This window comes from Pygocentrus nattereri, chromosome 18 (assembly GCF_015220715.1).
Source record: "Pygocentrus nattereri isolate fPygNat1 chromosome 18, fPygNat1.pri, whole genome shotgun sequence".
Lineage (NCBI taxonomy): Eukaryota > Metazoa > Chordata > Actinopteri > Characiformes > Serrasalmidae > Pygocentrus > Pygocentrus nattereri.
The window spans coordinates 26,957,997-26,974,366 of NC_051228.1; the positions used below are offsets into that span (position 1 = coordinate 26,957,997).

A 16,370-nucleotide genomic window follows, 5' to 3' on the forward strand; every position below is an offset into this window, starting at 1 on the left:
AACATGTTTGTTGCCAAATTAACTTACTGTTCAAAGGTTTGGAATTAGTTCTCATTTTAATGATATTCATTATTTTATATAATAATGACATACTGTATATTGAAATATTATTAACCCAACACCAAACTGTACTTTTTAGTTTTTTATCTTAAATATTTTAATTCAATATCTTGAGTATGTTGTGGTCAATAAAAATTTCTGAAGCTTTTTTGAATAACAAGCCAGTCTGGATCTTAATTTCATCATTCAGTCATTCTTGATGTTATACTTTAGAAAGTTATACAGCTCGGTTCATTATCTTGGTTACACATAACACATTACACATTTTTCCTGAAACTAATTTGGATTTATTGTCAAAAGCGCTGATTCCAAAAATTTCTATGAAAAATGTAGTGAAACCTAAATAATCACTGCTTGCTTCCTTTATTTTGAACTGAGGTCTATGTAAATGTTTGCCTTGTTAATTACTATGGACAGACAGCATTTATATGAATTTCTGTTTCTCTATTACGAACATCTTCAGGTCCCAGAACACTACACTCCTCCTGCTCCCATCACAGCACCAATCATGGCTCCGCTGGGAGACCCACAACAGCTGGCCCCTATGCAGCCTTCCCAACAGCAGCAGCAGCAGCTACCTGGGCAGCCAGCTGGAGTTCCTGCCCCTTTCACCCCTATCCAGCAGCAGCCCCTGGGACCTGCTGTCAGAAACCCTGCTATGCCCAACATGACTGTAGAAGGGGCACCAGGGGCACCCACTGGAGATGTCATACAGGTACCCTAAATAATCTAAAGTGCTCCCAAATACACACATTGGAAAAGTGAGTGTCTTATTGCTTTATATGCACCCAAATCAATATTATGCAATGAAATGAAACAAATTGGAACGCCAAACGAAACGGTTAATGCTGATTTACAGTAAATCTGACTTACTGTTTGCCCCAAGCCGATGCAGTCTCTGCCTGCAGAGAAGATTATGAAGAAGCCCATCCCAGATGAGCACCTCATTCTGAAGACCACTTTCGAGGGCCTAATCCAGAAGTGCTTGGCTGCTGCCACAGATCCAGTTAGTCAACTCAACTATTTAAACCACGTGTCATGGTTTATGTTTAGATGAATCAAATGGAATTTCATCTTATAATTTAATTCGTTGCCTTTCCTCATTTCACTATGCCTAATTTTCTGTTCCGTGGGATCTAGAGATAAAAAAAAATAACAAATTATATCTTTTACTTTTGGTTGCATGTCTAACAACACGTTCTGTCATCCCAACAGCAAACCAAGAGAAAGTTGGATGATGCCAACAAGAGGCTGGAATCCCTTTATGACAAACTGAGAGAGCAAACTGTGAGTATTTTTATCAGACACAGCATTGTGCTCATTGAAGAGCGTTTTTTTTTTGTTTGTTTTTTGTTTTTTTTTCCAATGCTAAATCAGTTTGAGCAGCCACAGATCAATAGGGGAAAAAAGTCAGCAGATTGAACTGTTTCACAGTGTCTGTCTAGGAGCGACGTTAGACACCACCCTGGAACATCCTGCTCAATATGCAGGTCCAGCAAAACAGACTTTTTTTTTTTGTTTTTAAATGATGAGAAATTCACAACCAGCCGTGCACAAGTGCCAAGTATAATAATAAAAAAGGAATAAAATTAATTGCCTGACCAACTATTATGTTGTTGAGGACGTTAGATTTTGTGGTATATACCGTAGCCTGCATACAGCATTAATTTTAGTAAGTTCATCTTATATACATTGTTTTTTGTTCATCAAACAAGTTTTGGCCAGTTTCGGTTTAGTTTCTGCTTTGTCATTGGCATTGCTAAGCTTGGAATGCAGTCAGTTTGATGTCTAGCATATTAGATTTCTCTTAATGTTTTTTTTTTTTTCTCCCCAATATTATCATCACTGTTGTTTCTCTAGCTTTCTCCAGCCATTGTGAGTGGTCTCCACAGCATGGCCCGCAGCATTGAGTCCCGCTCTTACACCGATGGCCTCAACATCCACACACACATCGTCAGCAACAGCAACTTCAGCGAGACCTCCGCCTTCATGCCAGTTCTGAAGGTGGTGTTAACACAGGCTTACAAGCTGGGTGTCTGATCTAATGCGCATACACGCTACTTGCCAGTATTCCTGCAACTCAATACAAGCCATCAGTCAATAAGGACCAACTTACATTGACATGTACCGCCAGTCTTACCGGAGCTGGAATAGGGCATTCCAGTTTACAGGCTTTTTCTTGTTTTGTTTTTTGTTTTGTTTTTTTTTCCCCTCTTTTTTTCAGTTTTATGTATGTTTTATGTTGCCATTATTTTATATATGTAATCATGGCAGAGCAGAGTGCAATGAGGGGCGTTTCCCCTTCTTTTCTGGAATTTTAATGGCATGTTTTGAAACAATGCAATTTTAGACAATTTTAAAGTGATAAAGTCTTAGAATAATGATATTTGGTCAGACAGGATTTGCTAGCCTGTGTGTATCAAGTAATTGAGCTCTCAGTCATTTGCATTTTAAACCTTTTTTTTTTTTTTTTTTTCTTTATACCTTTTAGCCTATTGGTGCGTATGATTATCAGAAGCCTTGCCATTTCAGTGATGTTCAGCAGTTCCTCGCAAAGCATTATTGCATTGTCTGTTGATCAGGATGGATATTAAGTCCAACAAGCAGAAATTTTCAATAAATGTTATTTATTTTAAGTATAAAGCTTTTAAGATTTGATTTAATATCAGTAACTAAACAGAGCTAGCAGATCAGGATTTCTGTTATGAGGCTGCCTAGTTTTACTTTGTTCTATAGCAGGATACGATGTTGACGAAAAAGCCACAGTCTGTTAGTTATCTTTGATTTATTTCAGTAGGATCACGACTTTAGCGAAAATGGAGGAGGAAAGAGGCGCACTGTACTTTGGAATGGTTCTCTTTCAATGAAGAATTGGTGACGTTCACCATCAAAGGGAAAGTTGCTTTTGGTCTCTGTGTCACCAACATCTGACATAGTTTTGATATTGTATGTTGTATTCTCAACTTGCCTTATTATAATATGTTGGAGCCACTGCTGTTTTTAACACTAAGACAACGTTTGTGGGGAAAGTCTGAGAGAAGACAAACTCTAGCTGCTGGTCACTGAATGATCCTGTCTACACCTTCACTTGGTACGTGAAGGCGTGTTGTTTCACGTGTGGCTGATTTTGGGGGGGGGTTTAGTGCACAATGTTTAAATGAATATTGTAAAAAAAAAAAATGGAGGCGGATGTTTCATTTTAAGCCAACTGTCTAATAAATTGATCAATATTTCTCAGAACCAGCGTTATCTGTAAATAACTTCCTGTAGCCCACTGCAAACTAGGGAAGAGGCAGAACCCAAAAAATCAAGTCTGTTCTTGATGTTTCCTTCTGAGAATCAAACCTCACATTTGGATATCAATACCAAGTGTATGTGATTTTTAGAGATATTTTTATGAAATTGAATATTACATCCTTGGTCAAATGACATTTTCTGAATGAGTGAAAAAAAAACATCCTTTACAGGGAACAAACTTCAATATGGCATTAAGTTATTTTCCACGCAGAACATACGACTTTGACCAGGGGTTCCCAGATTTTTGCATACACCTGTTCATACACACTTACACTGACTGGTGACTTTATCAGGAACTCTACTCCTGCTCAGTCATGTTACCTAATCAGCCAATCGAGTGGCAGCAGCGTAATGTATAGTCATGCAGACACAGATCAAGAGCTTCAGTTAATGAATGACTTTGACAATGGTACAATTGTTGCTTCTAGATGGTTTGGCAGGAGGATCTCAGGAACTCTGGGATTTTCACACACGACAGTTTCTACAGTTTACACAGAATGGTCCAAAAATAAACGCATCCAGTGAGCAGGAGTTCTATACGTGGAAACACCTTGCTGATGAGGAAGGTCAGTGGAGAATGGCCAGACTTGTTCAAGCAGACAGGAAGGCTCCAGTAATTTGAATAACTGCTCTGTAGAACAGTGGAGATTGGATGGGCTACAGCAGCAACGGACTATGTCAGATTCCACTGCTGTCGACAAAGCGCATTATTCTGAAGCTGCAGTGGGTACAGGCTCAGAATTCAATTCAAGCTGGTGGAGGTGGTGTAATGGTGTGGGGTTAGGTTCTTTTGCGACACATTGGGCTGTGTAGTGCCAACTGAGCATCGTCTGAATTTCACAGGCTCTCTGAATAATGCTGCTGACCATGTATTCACTTTTAGGACCATAATTTACGCATTTTCTGATGCATCCAGCAAGATAATACACCTCATCACGAAGCAAACTGATCTTAATCGGGTTCCATAAACATGAGAATGAGTTCAGTGTACCCAACTCCGCATCAAAACCACATCAATTTGTTTTTCTTTATTGGAAATGCCAGGACCTACTTTTACTTATTTCTTATTACCTTGAGGTACATTATGAATGTCTTTCAATGAGAAATAGTAAAAAAAAAAAATACTTACAGGGAAATATTTACGAGCATTAAAATGTTGCCCACACGTTTCTGAATGCATTGTTATTGTTATCGGAATACTAACCTCGATACAGCTCCTTATCGGATCGACCACAAAATCAGTGGGATGTCGTCCATTTCCACTGCAGACTGCTGCTCTACCACAGCGCCCCCGCAGGCCTCGCCGCGCCACTGCATCAGCTCCGTCCTCCCTCCATCACCGGCCCGGCTGGCAGCTCCTGCGCACAGCAGCCAGCTCTCGTATGGATATAAACCCACTGAAATTTTCGTTAATTCTTGTTTTGGGGGCCTGAATCTGTTTTTGTCGGTGAAGAGATGGTTTCTTTCCCGGACAGTGAGGTCCGCGATGCTGTCGGAGGGCGCTGCGAGCCTGAGGGAGCTGAAAGCCGAGAAGCCGAGGCTGAATGCGGGGCTACTAAAGAGCAGCGCGGCCGCACCATCGTGTGGAGAAACGTTGTCCTCATGGCTCTGCTCCACACCGGCGCGCTGTACGCAGTCCTGCTCGTCCCCAAGGCGCATCCTTTCACCTGGATATGGTGTAAGTCTGTGGATCAGGCAGATTACACGGTGCCTTAATATAAGTGCGTCAGTTAAGTTGTTCTTATGTTAAGTATATATATATATATATATATATATATATATATATATATATATATATATATATATATATATATATATGTAATATAATATAATATAAAAGACGTTAATCTCAGCCTTACATGTTAAAGGTACACTGTAAATGATGGTAATAATGCGTATAAAGAAAGTGTGTCATAATAAAGCGTCTCTTTTGCGCACGTAGGCAGGCAGTAAGTGGATTATTTACATATCCTAAATAATTCATATTTTCGAAATGTAAGACCATGCGTTTAAATGAAACCCACTGACAGAGCTCATTTTGTGGATAGGCTGTTTTTTGGCACGTTATTTTAGGTATAAAGTCATTTGGAGAGTGATGGGTTTAGTTCCTACTTGTAAATAAAGTTAGCCAGTAAAAACTGCCTTCACATCTGTTCAGAAGGTGTTTATTTATCATCTACATCCACAAGATATACGACTGAATAAAGTTTTTATATCGCCTAAAATGTGTTTTCTGTTATACATATGTTTTTTTTCAAAAACTCATTACGTGCAAATTTGTTGCAAATGAATATAGTTACAGCATTTTGGAATGAAACTCTTCAAATATTAGTCTCTCTGACTTTTGCGCTACTGGTTATTGTAGAATAGGATGTTCCAAAATATGAACGTTATTTTTGTTATTGCCCACCTGTTTTGGGGATATTCATGCTTTATACACTCATTGCCAATCCTGCAAGCATCACCGCATGACTGGACCTGAAAGTAGCTCCATCACCACAGGTATCACTCCAGAGTGGCATTTAGTGTAGTTGTTGTCAGAAACATCCGGTGTGTGCGTGTACGTGCATGCAGGCATGTGTGCTAAGACCAAATCCCGCATAGGCAACTTGGAATATAGCAAGAGTCTAGTTTCCATGGAAACATGGGCCTTGTGGAGCCAAACACCCCACCCCAGACACACTCTCTCACCACAAGGTATGATTCTGCTCCTTTTTCTTGCCACACTCTCTGTCTCTGTGATGGTAAGCACTGTGCAGACTTATTAGCCCAAGAAATAGCAATAACTCCCTTGTCACACATTCAATAGCCTATATTTACTCAAGCCATTGCAGCCTAGATCAACCTAGTTTAATGCTTGAGTTAAATGTCATTGTCATCTACTCTGTAATTATATGTCTGTGTACACCATATCAGTGTTCAGCTACTGTAGCATTCACTTCTCCCCTAGGAGATCACTCCATCAGTCTTTTCTAACCTATCTGTCCATAATAAGCATTGAATTTTGAGCCAGAGCTCATATGTTTTGTGCAAAATCCAGAGACCACCATTTACTTATTTCCATTCAGAACAGCCATTAAATGCAAGTTTTTAATTTTCAGCATCTGGGAAAAAATGGAAACAGTACAGAAGCATTAACAGTGTCACAGTTTTCAGCTGTCAGTTTTTGCAGAGATATTTTTCCCACATCTCCAAAGTTCGGTCTTGAACGGTGTGCTCCTCACAATCAAATAACCTCAGCACATTGAGCAGAGTCGAAGGTTGGACTCTACAGTGGTCAGTTCTGAGAGCAGCTTCTCTGTTTCTCAGTAACAGCGTTTTGACAATTGCACATCCCATGTCACAATGGAAGGATGGAAAGAAACAAGACTGGAGCTTGACTTTCTCTCAAAGGTGAAAACTTTAAGTACTGTTCATCTGATGAGGGCACTGTTGGTGGTCTGCCAGGTCTTACGTGGTTGTTAGGAGTCCCATTTTCTCTATATCTTTCAGTATAGAACTCTCATTTTAGAAACTCCTGTTGTTTCACTTATTTTCCTTTGACTTTCCTGTCCACTATGTATCTTAAATAATTTATATTACCTATAATATATTAATATTAGTATATTAATAATTATATTATATTATATTAGTCTTATATTACCTAACCTCCTCAGAAATATTTCCTGAAAAATTACTTGGACGGTTATTGACTAGAAATTAAATCAACCAAGGATGGTCTCTGTATTTCGCACAGTACTGTATGATTCAATTCCATATGGAATACTAATTGAGTTTCATCGTCTGCGTCGCTTTACAAGTTAACAGACTGACTTTAGTTACTCTGTTTTAGCTTTACAGTTATTTTGTAAACTGGAATGTTTTAGAATTTTGTTGAGAGTGTCAGTCAACCAAACCAATGTGTTCTGTTTTTTTTTTTCCCTTTCCAGCTTATGTGTGCTTCATAATCACAGCCCTTGGGGTTACAGCTGGAGCCCATCGCTTATGGAGCCACAGGTCTTACAAGGCTAAACTACCCCTGAGGATCTTCCTGGCTGCAGCCAACTCCATGGCGTTCCAGGTAAAAAGGAGTTCTTGATTTTTAAGGGTTAAAAGTGTTAGAGGTCAAGAGTTCTTACTTTTGTGTCATTACATGTTTAACTCCATATTGAACTGCGCCATGAATTACATTTACATTTGAATAACATTATGAATCGACATCTTCAAATCTGCACTTTCAACCTATTCAGTTTGTTTTAATGTCTAAAAATGAAAAACATGGCAAAATAAACTTAAATAACTTTTCATCAGATTCAAATTATAATGTCTCCTCTTCTACAAACCCCATTTCCTAAAAAGTTGGGACTCTATTATGCAAGGAGAAAGCCACACATCAAATTTATGCAGAAACGCCACCAATTTCTCTGGGCTCTAGCTAATCCCAGGCAGAGGTGTCAAATCTAGGTTCCGAAAAGTAAAAATCCTTCCCAGGATTTTGTTCCAACAGGCTAGACAGCTCTGCTGGTCGTGTGATCTAACTAGAGAAGCCAGCCTGTTGGAACAAAATCCTGGGAAGGATTTTTACTTTCTGGACCTGAATTTGACCCCTCTGTAAAACACTGTGCTGTGGTCAGATGTGTCACTGTTTCAGCTCAGTTTTTGGCAAAAACGGATTTCGAGCTCTCCGAGCCAAAGATGAAAGGAATCCTCCATCATTTTTATCACTGAAAAGTGCAAAAGTCAACATCTGTCATGGTATGGGGTGCATCAGTGCCCACAGCATGGGTTACTTGCATATGTGCGAAGGTAGCATTGACATGAAAGCGTGTATTGGGACTTTAGAGAGATGTGCTGCCATCAAGATGACGTCCTTTTCCAGGAAGCCTATGGTTATTTCAGCAAGACAATGCGAGGCCTCATTCTGCAACAGCATGGCTTCATAGACAAAGAGCATATGTATGTTTGACTGGCCTGTTGTGCATCATGAAGAGGAGAATCAGACAATAACAGTAATGGACTGTTGAGCAACTGAAGTCTTGTGTCAAAGACTTGAAACAACGTGCACTTAAGTATTGAAAGTAAAAGTACTAAAAGATTATTTATGACTGTAATGTCCTATTACCATTTTTGTAACAAGACTTTTACTTCATTAACTCATTGAAGGTGAACGTACTCTAGCATCACTTTCGTAACACCAGTATTTTTAATAGAATGTCATTAATTACTCTTTCAGTGATGTCTATTAAAATTATCATTAGCACAACACACTGAATTTTCATTAAGTAGAACCAAGTGGCCCTGAAATAACTTTTTGCAAACAAGCAAAGTTTCAGTTTAAGATTTATTTGCAGCTCAGTTGCAAGTTTAAGTTTAATAAAAACTTTAAACACAGGTTCACAAATGAGTTTCCTTTACTATAGTGCACTCTAAGGGAGTTTATGATTCATACAGCCTTATGTGCCTAATCATTTCCCCACACCTCTCATCACTTAAAGAGGAGTTAGAGTAATTAGTCCATCAGGGACTCACAGTGTTTTACAGTATACAGGCAATTTCCCATTGCTGAGCTCTACAGCGTTGGACCATGTGCATGTATTTATAGGTCAAGGATTAATTCCATTTTTATTAATTCCGTTAGGTTGCACTCACCTCTTAGGCTAGTTAGACCGAGTCACTGCATTTGTAGACCTGGTTGACATTTTCTCACGCCAGCTATTGTCATAGGATAATAAAAATGAAAAAATAAGACTCACAGTGTTAAGTGTTCAGTAAACTGTGCAAGAATATGAGAAACACAATACCATTTATGTTGCTTAGGTTAATTGGACAAGTTAATCTGCTGACCACAGTGCACTATTCATAGACCTCACAAATGAAGTATTGTTTTAATTTCAGCGATATATATTTTAATTACTTGGAAGTGTCCGAGATAATGCAAACACTTGATTGCAGTAGAAGGCATCTGTCTTCCCTATCAGAGTAGAGTAAGAAAGAGTTTTTCCAAATCTCCTAAAGCAATTTCGATTTTTTTTCTTACTGTTGAGACAATGCAGAAAGTGCAATGTTTCAACTCAAGCACAACCATATTAGAATATAACTATGTTTATTCCATGGCATTTATCAGTGTATCTTTTTGCTAATTCCTCAGGTTATCATCAATTGCATCCACCTCAGTTATAGTTTGAAACCAAATATTTAACCGTTTCACAATATTGTATTTCTCAACCTCGATTATAGTGAAAAACATTTCATCGATGTGTGTGGTTTTTCTTTACAGAATGATATCTTTGAGTGGTCCAGAGATCACAGGGCCCACCACAAGTACTCTGAGACGGATGGTGACCCCCATAATGCAAAGCGAGGCTTCTTCTTTGCTCACATAGGCTGGCTGTTTTTGCGCAAACACAATGATGTCATTGAGAAGGGCAAGAGGCTGGATCTCAGTGACCTGTTAGCTGACCCTGTTGTTGTGTTCCAGAGGAGGTAGGTTCACCCTACAGATACTTCTAGTAAGACTTTAAGTCATATGCATGTTTAGCCACTCTGTCAATTTATATGTTCTGTTGATTTTCTCTGCTAAAATCAGTTAATACATCCACTATAGGGGACTGATTTGTGGCATTTTCCGCAAATTTTATTGCACGATTTCTGTTCATTTACTGAGTTTAACATACTGGAAGAAAAATCTATGATGTGTCATAACTTCTACACAATTTATGTTTTATTTTTCCAATATCTTAAATTGATTGTCCAATATCTGCCATTAAAATGTGCAGAATTGTGTTCTGTCCTGTAAAGGTTATATTAATGTATTTTCACAACAAACTTTTACATACAACTGTATGTTTGTTGATCAGTGTTGTAATGCTGGCCTCTACAATATGGAATACCTGCGGAGCCTGACCGCTTTCATACATTCTAGATTAATTTTGTTCGTTGTGATAAATTATATTCATGTGTTACAGTAGTAAAATATAGTAATACTAGAATAAAAAATAATAAAATAATGCAAACTAATTTTCAACCATATCACGGTTCGTCAGTATGTTTTTATATGCTGCAAAGTGTATCACAATCACGATATTTAGCTACAGAACTGGTCAAATATTTGGCCCATTATCATGAAGCCCTTAGCTTATCTCATAACTACACAAAATCTTTTGCGTTATCCATTCCGTAATGGTAGGATGTGATAAAACACGGTTGTATTTTGTTTTATTCAGACATTACAAAACTTCAGTTGTGGTGATGTGCTTCCTCCTGCCCACACTGGTGCCATGGTACTTCTGGGGTGAATGCATTTGGAACTCATATTTTCTGGCCGCCATATTACGCTACACCATTTCTCTCAATGTGGCCTGGTTAGTCAACAGTGCTGCCCACATGTATGGAAACCGGCCCTACGACAGGAACATCAACCCCCGAGAAAACTGCTTTGTCAGTTTTGGAGCCATTGGTACATTCCATTTCTTTACTTGTGTCTAGTAAATTTAGTAAAATCTAGTTCATTTAATTTGAAGGGGAATTCCACATATTTTCGAAATTTCTGCATAATTAAAGTGAAAACAAAGTCATTTGGATCATAGTCCAGAAACCGACTTTTATTTCTTTACTTGCACTGTCTACATTGCAAATTCAAAACTATTGTAAAACAATGTCTTAGGATTCAGACAACATATTCTAACATATTTGGATAAGAACTGTTTGAGAGGAGCTTTTAGAGGCATTAAACTCTATTAAACTACTTTTTTACGTTTCTCTAGAATGGAGCCTTTCAAATCAATAAACTCCAGATGACTTTGTTGACTTTGGTAACAATTAAAATGAGCTTAAATTTTACAAAATTAAACGGACCACAGTGTGACTTGTCCTATTACAAATAATAGTGTGCTGTATAAAATTAGGCATATTATAGACTCAGTTTTCTGTTTGCCTTTGAGACTGTATATTTAGTTATTATATTATATATTTAATATACTTTGTTATAGATATAACAAAGATATTAATCTGAAGACTCATCAGTCTTGAACTATTATAAATAAGCGTTTAGGGTTTGAAGAGTTGATCACTTTTATTACTGTTTTTGTCTCACAGGAGAAGGTTACCACAACTACCATCACACTTTTCCCTTTGACTACGCAGCCAGTGAGTTAGGCCTTCGTTTCAACCCAACCACTTGCTTCATCGATCTTATGTGCTGGTTCGGCCTCGCCAGCGACCGTAAAAAAGCCACGCCGGAGATGATCAAGGCTCGGAAGCTAAGGACAGGTGATGGGAGCGCTTGAGGAGTCGAAAGCATCGTACAGCTCTCGCAACAAATCAAAATGGCAACGTACATGGAAGCGGAGAGGTGGTGTCAAGATCTGTTGTTCAGTCTATATATATATGTTTAAAAATCTGTATTTATTTTCTATTAATCTATTGATGTATTTTTGCAGTTACCTCTAAAAACAGGCTAATCATTGTGACAATTTAGATTTAGATGGAACAGACGGATATTTTTACTGTCTGTTTTGTTGCACTGTAGGATTATGTTGTGAGCATTTTTTTGTCTGTTGTTTATTATTTAGTCATCACCTATCATATTCCCTTGGTTGAGCAATCAGTGTAACTTTGGTGTTTTGCGAAGCATCAACATAATTTGTAGCATTCTTAAAAAGCATAGCACTTTTACTTCTTTAAATAATCAAAGAAGGTTTTTCATTGCCCAGTAATACCCCAAGAAGTGATATCTTAAACTGTCTTTCACTGCAATTGATCTGCCCTCTGGAGGGCTTGCCTTAGATTTGCTGCTTTTGTAAATTACAGTCTCTAAAAATGAGCACTTTAATTCAAGGACCATGTTGTGCACATTTTAACAGCGCATGGCCTAGTTAATCCCAAATGATAACTAGTTAATTTGCACTTTAGCCCCTTGAGCCAACATTTATATGAGAAGGATTATATGGGTGGCCATGTCTTCTTGAATTGAATCATCAGCCAACTGTGTTTGCACACTGTGGAATTGAACCTCCCCATTTAACCCATCCGTGCAGTGAAACACCCACATACATGCACAGTAGTGAACACAAAGGACTAGGATTCACAAAACAATACAGGTAAAACAACTGATATCAAATTACATGTTTAGTATGTGTAGTACATGTTTAGTACGGAGCCCTGGTGACACCCCGTATAAATAAAAATAATGTGTATCTAACTAATTAACAGCTTATTAAGGTATGGGAACAAAATCATGCCTTATTGAGCTATGGCAAAGGCTTATTTATCTCGTTCCCACACCTTACTAAGTCGCGGCCATGCATTAGGATCTCGTTCCCACACCTTACTAAGACGTGGCCATAATTAAGTGACACTTTTTAATTCCACAAACGGGGAAATTTCACCTCCGCATTTAACCCACCCGTGAAGTGAAACACCACATACACACTAGTGAGCACACACATACACACATCACGGACTGTCAGTGATGGGGATCAAACCAGCAACCATCCAGTCAAAGGGATGGTTCCCAAACCTCCAGCCCACGACTGTCCCTTGCATTCGTGGCGAAAGATCACTCCATATCTGAACCAAATTTCACCCTCTGCTTTCTGCTGGTTCTAATATTAGAATGAATAATTGCTATCTAATTGATTAACTCCATGAGGGCAGCACAGATGTTATAAGAGAGCAAGGAAGGTATTTCAGTCCATGCCAGCCATTTTTCTACCTGAATTGTATTAGCTTGTTGTTGGTCATTTTAATGACCTGTGCTAACCTTTGTGTCTGTTTGTGTATAATTTGCATTTTAGACTTCTGATAGATAAAAAATAAGCTGAAAGAGAAGAAAGAGCATGTCAACTGGAAAGATTAGCTTAGATTCTTTAAAAAGGAGGACTTTGTTTAAATGAACTGTTTACAGAATGCTTTATTGGGTCTATAGTATGTAGATGCTCTTAAATGCCTTGATGTATGGTTATATAACAGTGTTGCTCTGTGTATGTGACTGCATGTAACTATTTATGTCTGTAACAGATGCTATAAGAATGATATGATGTTGCCAGTAGATTCCCAGCAAACCCACTTTTTCTTGCAAATTTTTGAATATTTTACTGCAGCATTGCTGAATATACTGATCACACTTGGTTACCCTTCCAGACATGGGTGGTTCTGGTCTATAAAGTTATAGTCACCGGGTTAAGAATATTCATTGACTATGTAACTGAGTAGACTTGGCCTGGGTCAGGAGAACCAGGCATAAGAGGCTGTATTACTGAATGACTTTTAAGCCCTTAGGGATGCATTGACCGCATATTTTCTCTTCTGATACCTGAACTTAGAACATCAGCCGATACCAATTACAGGTCCAGTAACAGTGCCGCTGCTTGCTTCTTCACTTGTAAATGGAAATGCACTTAAGGTTTAGTGAAAAGAGGAAACATTGGCAAAAACTAAAATTAAATAGGTTTACAATAACATGTCAAAATCTACAACTTTACAAAAATTGAGTAGTTAAATCAGCAGTGCTTCTTTTCTTCACCTCCTTGTGCTGGTGAGGGCAGATGTGTTCAAACAGTTTGAGTGACATTAGATCAACAGTGAACAGGTCAGCCATGTGGAATTATTTCACAGTTTCTACAAGGGACATTAGATGTGATTTGTAATCTCTGTTTATGCCAAGTATCAAAAGGGGGTACAAGCTCCACTACACCACTTGAAAACAACATCCTACTTGATGTATGCCATCTACAAAAACAAATGGCAGAGCCAACGCATAGAGTAACTAAAAAACAATGGAATTCATTGCTTTGGATGACCAGCTGTTCTCTGTTGGCGAGGATGCTGGATTTCATGGCACATTCTGTAGCCTACAACAGTAAGTTTGGTTTATGTGAACAGTTTTTTGTTTATCGTCAGTTCAGGTTGTCCTGAATTTCGTTTTTGATCAACGATTTTCATTTCAGTGCATCATCGCTTTTAAATCTGTATACCTCACTGTATGGAACATCTTGGGATAATTTCTCTTTGTATGTGGTATCATGATGCTGGAAATATACATCACACACTAACTATAAAAGAAAAAAATCCTAAAATAAGACATAAGACGTAAAGTAAGCATATGACAGAGTGGGCTGTTGGATAATGTGCAAATAATAATGATCAGATGTGGATTAGTCATGTCTGGTAGATATTTATTGAATCATTTAATAAGGTTAGTGATGATCATACTTTTGGACCCTGATGAAAATGTTTTGATGATGTGAAGTCAACATGAGAGCCAGTAGCTGTCATTGACTTTGACACTGGAATTAATATCGCTAAATACAGCCTTTTAAGGACTCAGTATAAATTCACTGAATCTGTTCCTTTAAAACCGCTGTGGTTTTATCAGTATGTGCTTAAAACTTGAGATGAATTCACAGAGGAGCAATGTTCAGAGGCCTCTGGAGGCTCAGAGGTGCGGCAAAGCATTAGATCTAGATCTACGCTGAGTTACTTGTAGTGCAACTGCAAAACTTTTACTGTGTACCATCACACCGAGGCTCAGAGGTGGACGAACTACACAAATCATGTACTTGAGTTAAAGTAGAGATACCCAAGGTAAAATATTACTCCAGTAAAAGTAGAAGTCCTTACTCTAGACCTCAACTTGAGTAAAAGTACAAAAGTATTTGGCTTCAAATGTACTTAAGTTTCCATCAGGGAGAACCGAGTGGTTCATAAACATAAACTAACCCAAACTAATTTACTATAAAATGAAAGTGTTTGTATGAATTCAGGAAAAAGAAACATGCCAGTCACGACTGCATATGTGTACATATTTCTATATTGTGGCCTATTTACACAAAGTTAGGTTAGTTCCATCATTTAGGCAGATGTATGTGCTCCCAAATTTTTACGCTGCTGCACTGACGTTGAACCGTGTGCTGCACTGGGTCAAAACAAGCTCAGAACAAAGTGACTGCTGTGCCCTGATTGGTGCTCTGGCTTTACACTTCTTTTGTTTTGACATGTTACGTTTTTATACACACAGAACAAAACAAAAGGAACGACAGATTTCTCAAAATGTAGTGGAGTGAAAAGATATTTGATGAGGCTGTTGTCACTCTATGAGAAGATATTAAAGGGACTGTAGTCTTTGAAGAGAGTAACAGTGAGAGATCTCTGTTAGGAGTTACAGGTGTAACGATGCAGATGTTTCATGGTTTGATTCATTTCTGAGGATAATATTTGATTTGATTTTCAAAGTAAGCCCCAAAATTTCTCAGAGTTTGTAAGTAGCATAAGAAAAACAGCCCAGTGATTTGAATGTGGATATGTGCATAGCCTAAGCCCCTCCCTCCTCTCCACCCACTTTAATAGACCTCTGAAGTCATGTGTCATGCGCATAGTAAGAACTCTGGCTCTAATCATTAGAAAAATGAAAGGTGTTTTTGAAAATTGCTAAAATAAACCAGATATCTTTTTTTGTGTATATTTTCCTCCAGTGTCACCGAATCATAATTGAATTACAAAGTTGTTTAGCAGTCAAAATGCAACATGCAAGCTACAAGGAAGGTAACACTCTGTGTTAAAACAATGTCACATGAGACAATACTTTTATGCTACTCAGAGTGCAGGCTACTACTGCCAGAACAACTTAACTCCCACTTTTAACAAAGCAGGTGTGTATGGCGTATTTCACAGTCTTAAGATGTCAGTTCAAGGTGTAGCAGTGTTAGCTTTCGTGTACAGTCATATTTCTGCTTCTTAATGATCTAATTTAAAGGATCTAGTGACATTTGGAGGAAAAATGTACAACACAGCGTGTTGCAATCAGCTCAGACCCAGCGTTCCTAATACGGATATGGCACAAACTACAGCATGTTGACTTTGGAGGCCTACTGATTGGGTTCCATGAACGCATTGGTGATACAGTTTAAATACTTTTTGATGCTGTACTGAAATCATTACCCCATAAGAGCATGATAACTCCATGCATCATTACAAATCATTCATTTCCCTCCTGAGTCACTTCTTTCCCTTCCGTTGGTTTATGTAACTTAAATCAA

The 16,370-nt window shown here is 38.2% G+C and overlaps 2 protein-coding genes across 9 annotated transcripts in view; both read left to right on the top strand.

Moving 5' to 3' along the window:
• The window catches only part of sec31a (SEC31 homolog A, COPII coat complex component), a 29,302-nt gene extending 26,002 nt beyond the window's left edge, over positions 1–3,300 (top strand). For all 8 annotated transcript variants that reach the window (XM_017719763.2, XM_017719765.2, XM_017719766.2 and 5 more), the window contains 4 exons: positions 524–775; positions 947–1,066; positions 1,276–1,347; positions 1,921–3,300. In XM_017719763.2, the coding sequence (XP_017575252.1) occupies positions 524–775; positions 947–1,066; positions 1,276–1,347; positions 1,921–2,100 (624 nt within the window). In that variant the 3' untranslated portion in view covers positions 2,101–3,300. The remainder of the gene's footprint in view (positions 1–523; positions 776–946; positions 1,067–1,275; positions 1,348–1,920) is intronic.
• Positions 3,301–4,668: 1,368 nt separating this feature from the next.
• On the top strand, positions 4,669–12,728 carry LOC108440728 (stearoyl-CoA desaturase 5). Its single transcript, XM_017719772.2, has 5 exons — positions 4,669–5,035; positions 7,287–7,417; positions 9,614–9,819; positions 10,560–10,792; positions 11,431–12,728. The coding sequence occupies exons 1-5, from the start codon at positions 4,813–4,815 to the stop codon at positions 11,619–11,621; spliced, it is 984 nt and encodes a 327-aa protein (XP_017575261.1). The 5' UTR covers positions 4,669–4,812; the 3' UTR covers positions 11,622–12,728.
• The last annotated feature ends 3,642 nt before the right edge of the window (positions 12,729–16,370 follow it).

What these genes read in the sequence shown, in the direction of transcription:
- LOC108440728 (XM_017719772.2), top strand. Translation starts at nt 4,813, where the DNA reads ATGGTTTCTTTCCCGGACAGTGAGGTCCGCGATGCTGTCGGAGGGCGC. An exon ending in TCCTTTCACCTGGATATGGT is followed by an intron (nt 5,036 to 7,286) that starts GTAAGTCTGTGG and finishes TTCCCTTTCCAG; the next exon opens with CTTATGTGTGCTTCATAATC. An exon ending in GTTGTTGTGTTCCAGAGGAG is followed by an intron (nt 9,820 to 10,559) that starts GTAGGTTCACCC and finishes TGTTTTATTCAG; the next exon opens with ACATTACAAAACTTCAGTTG.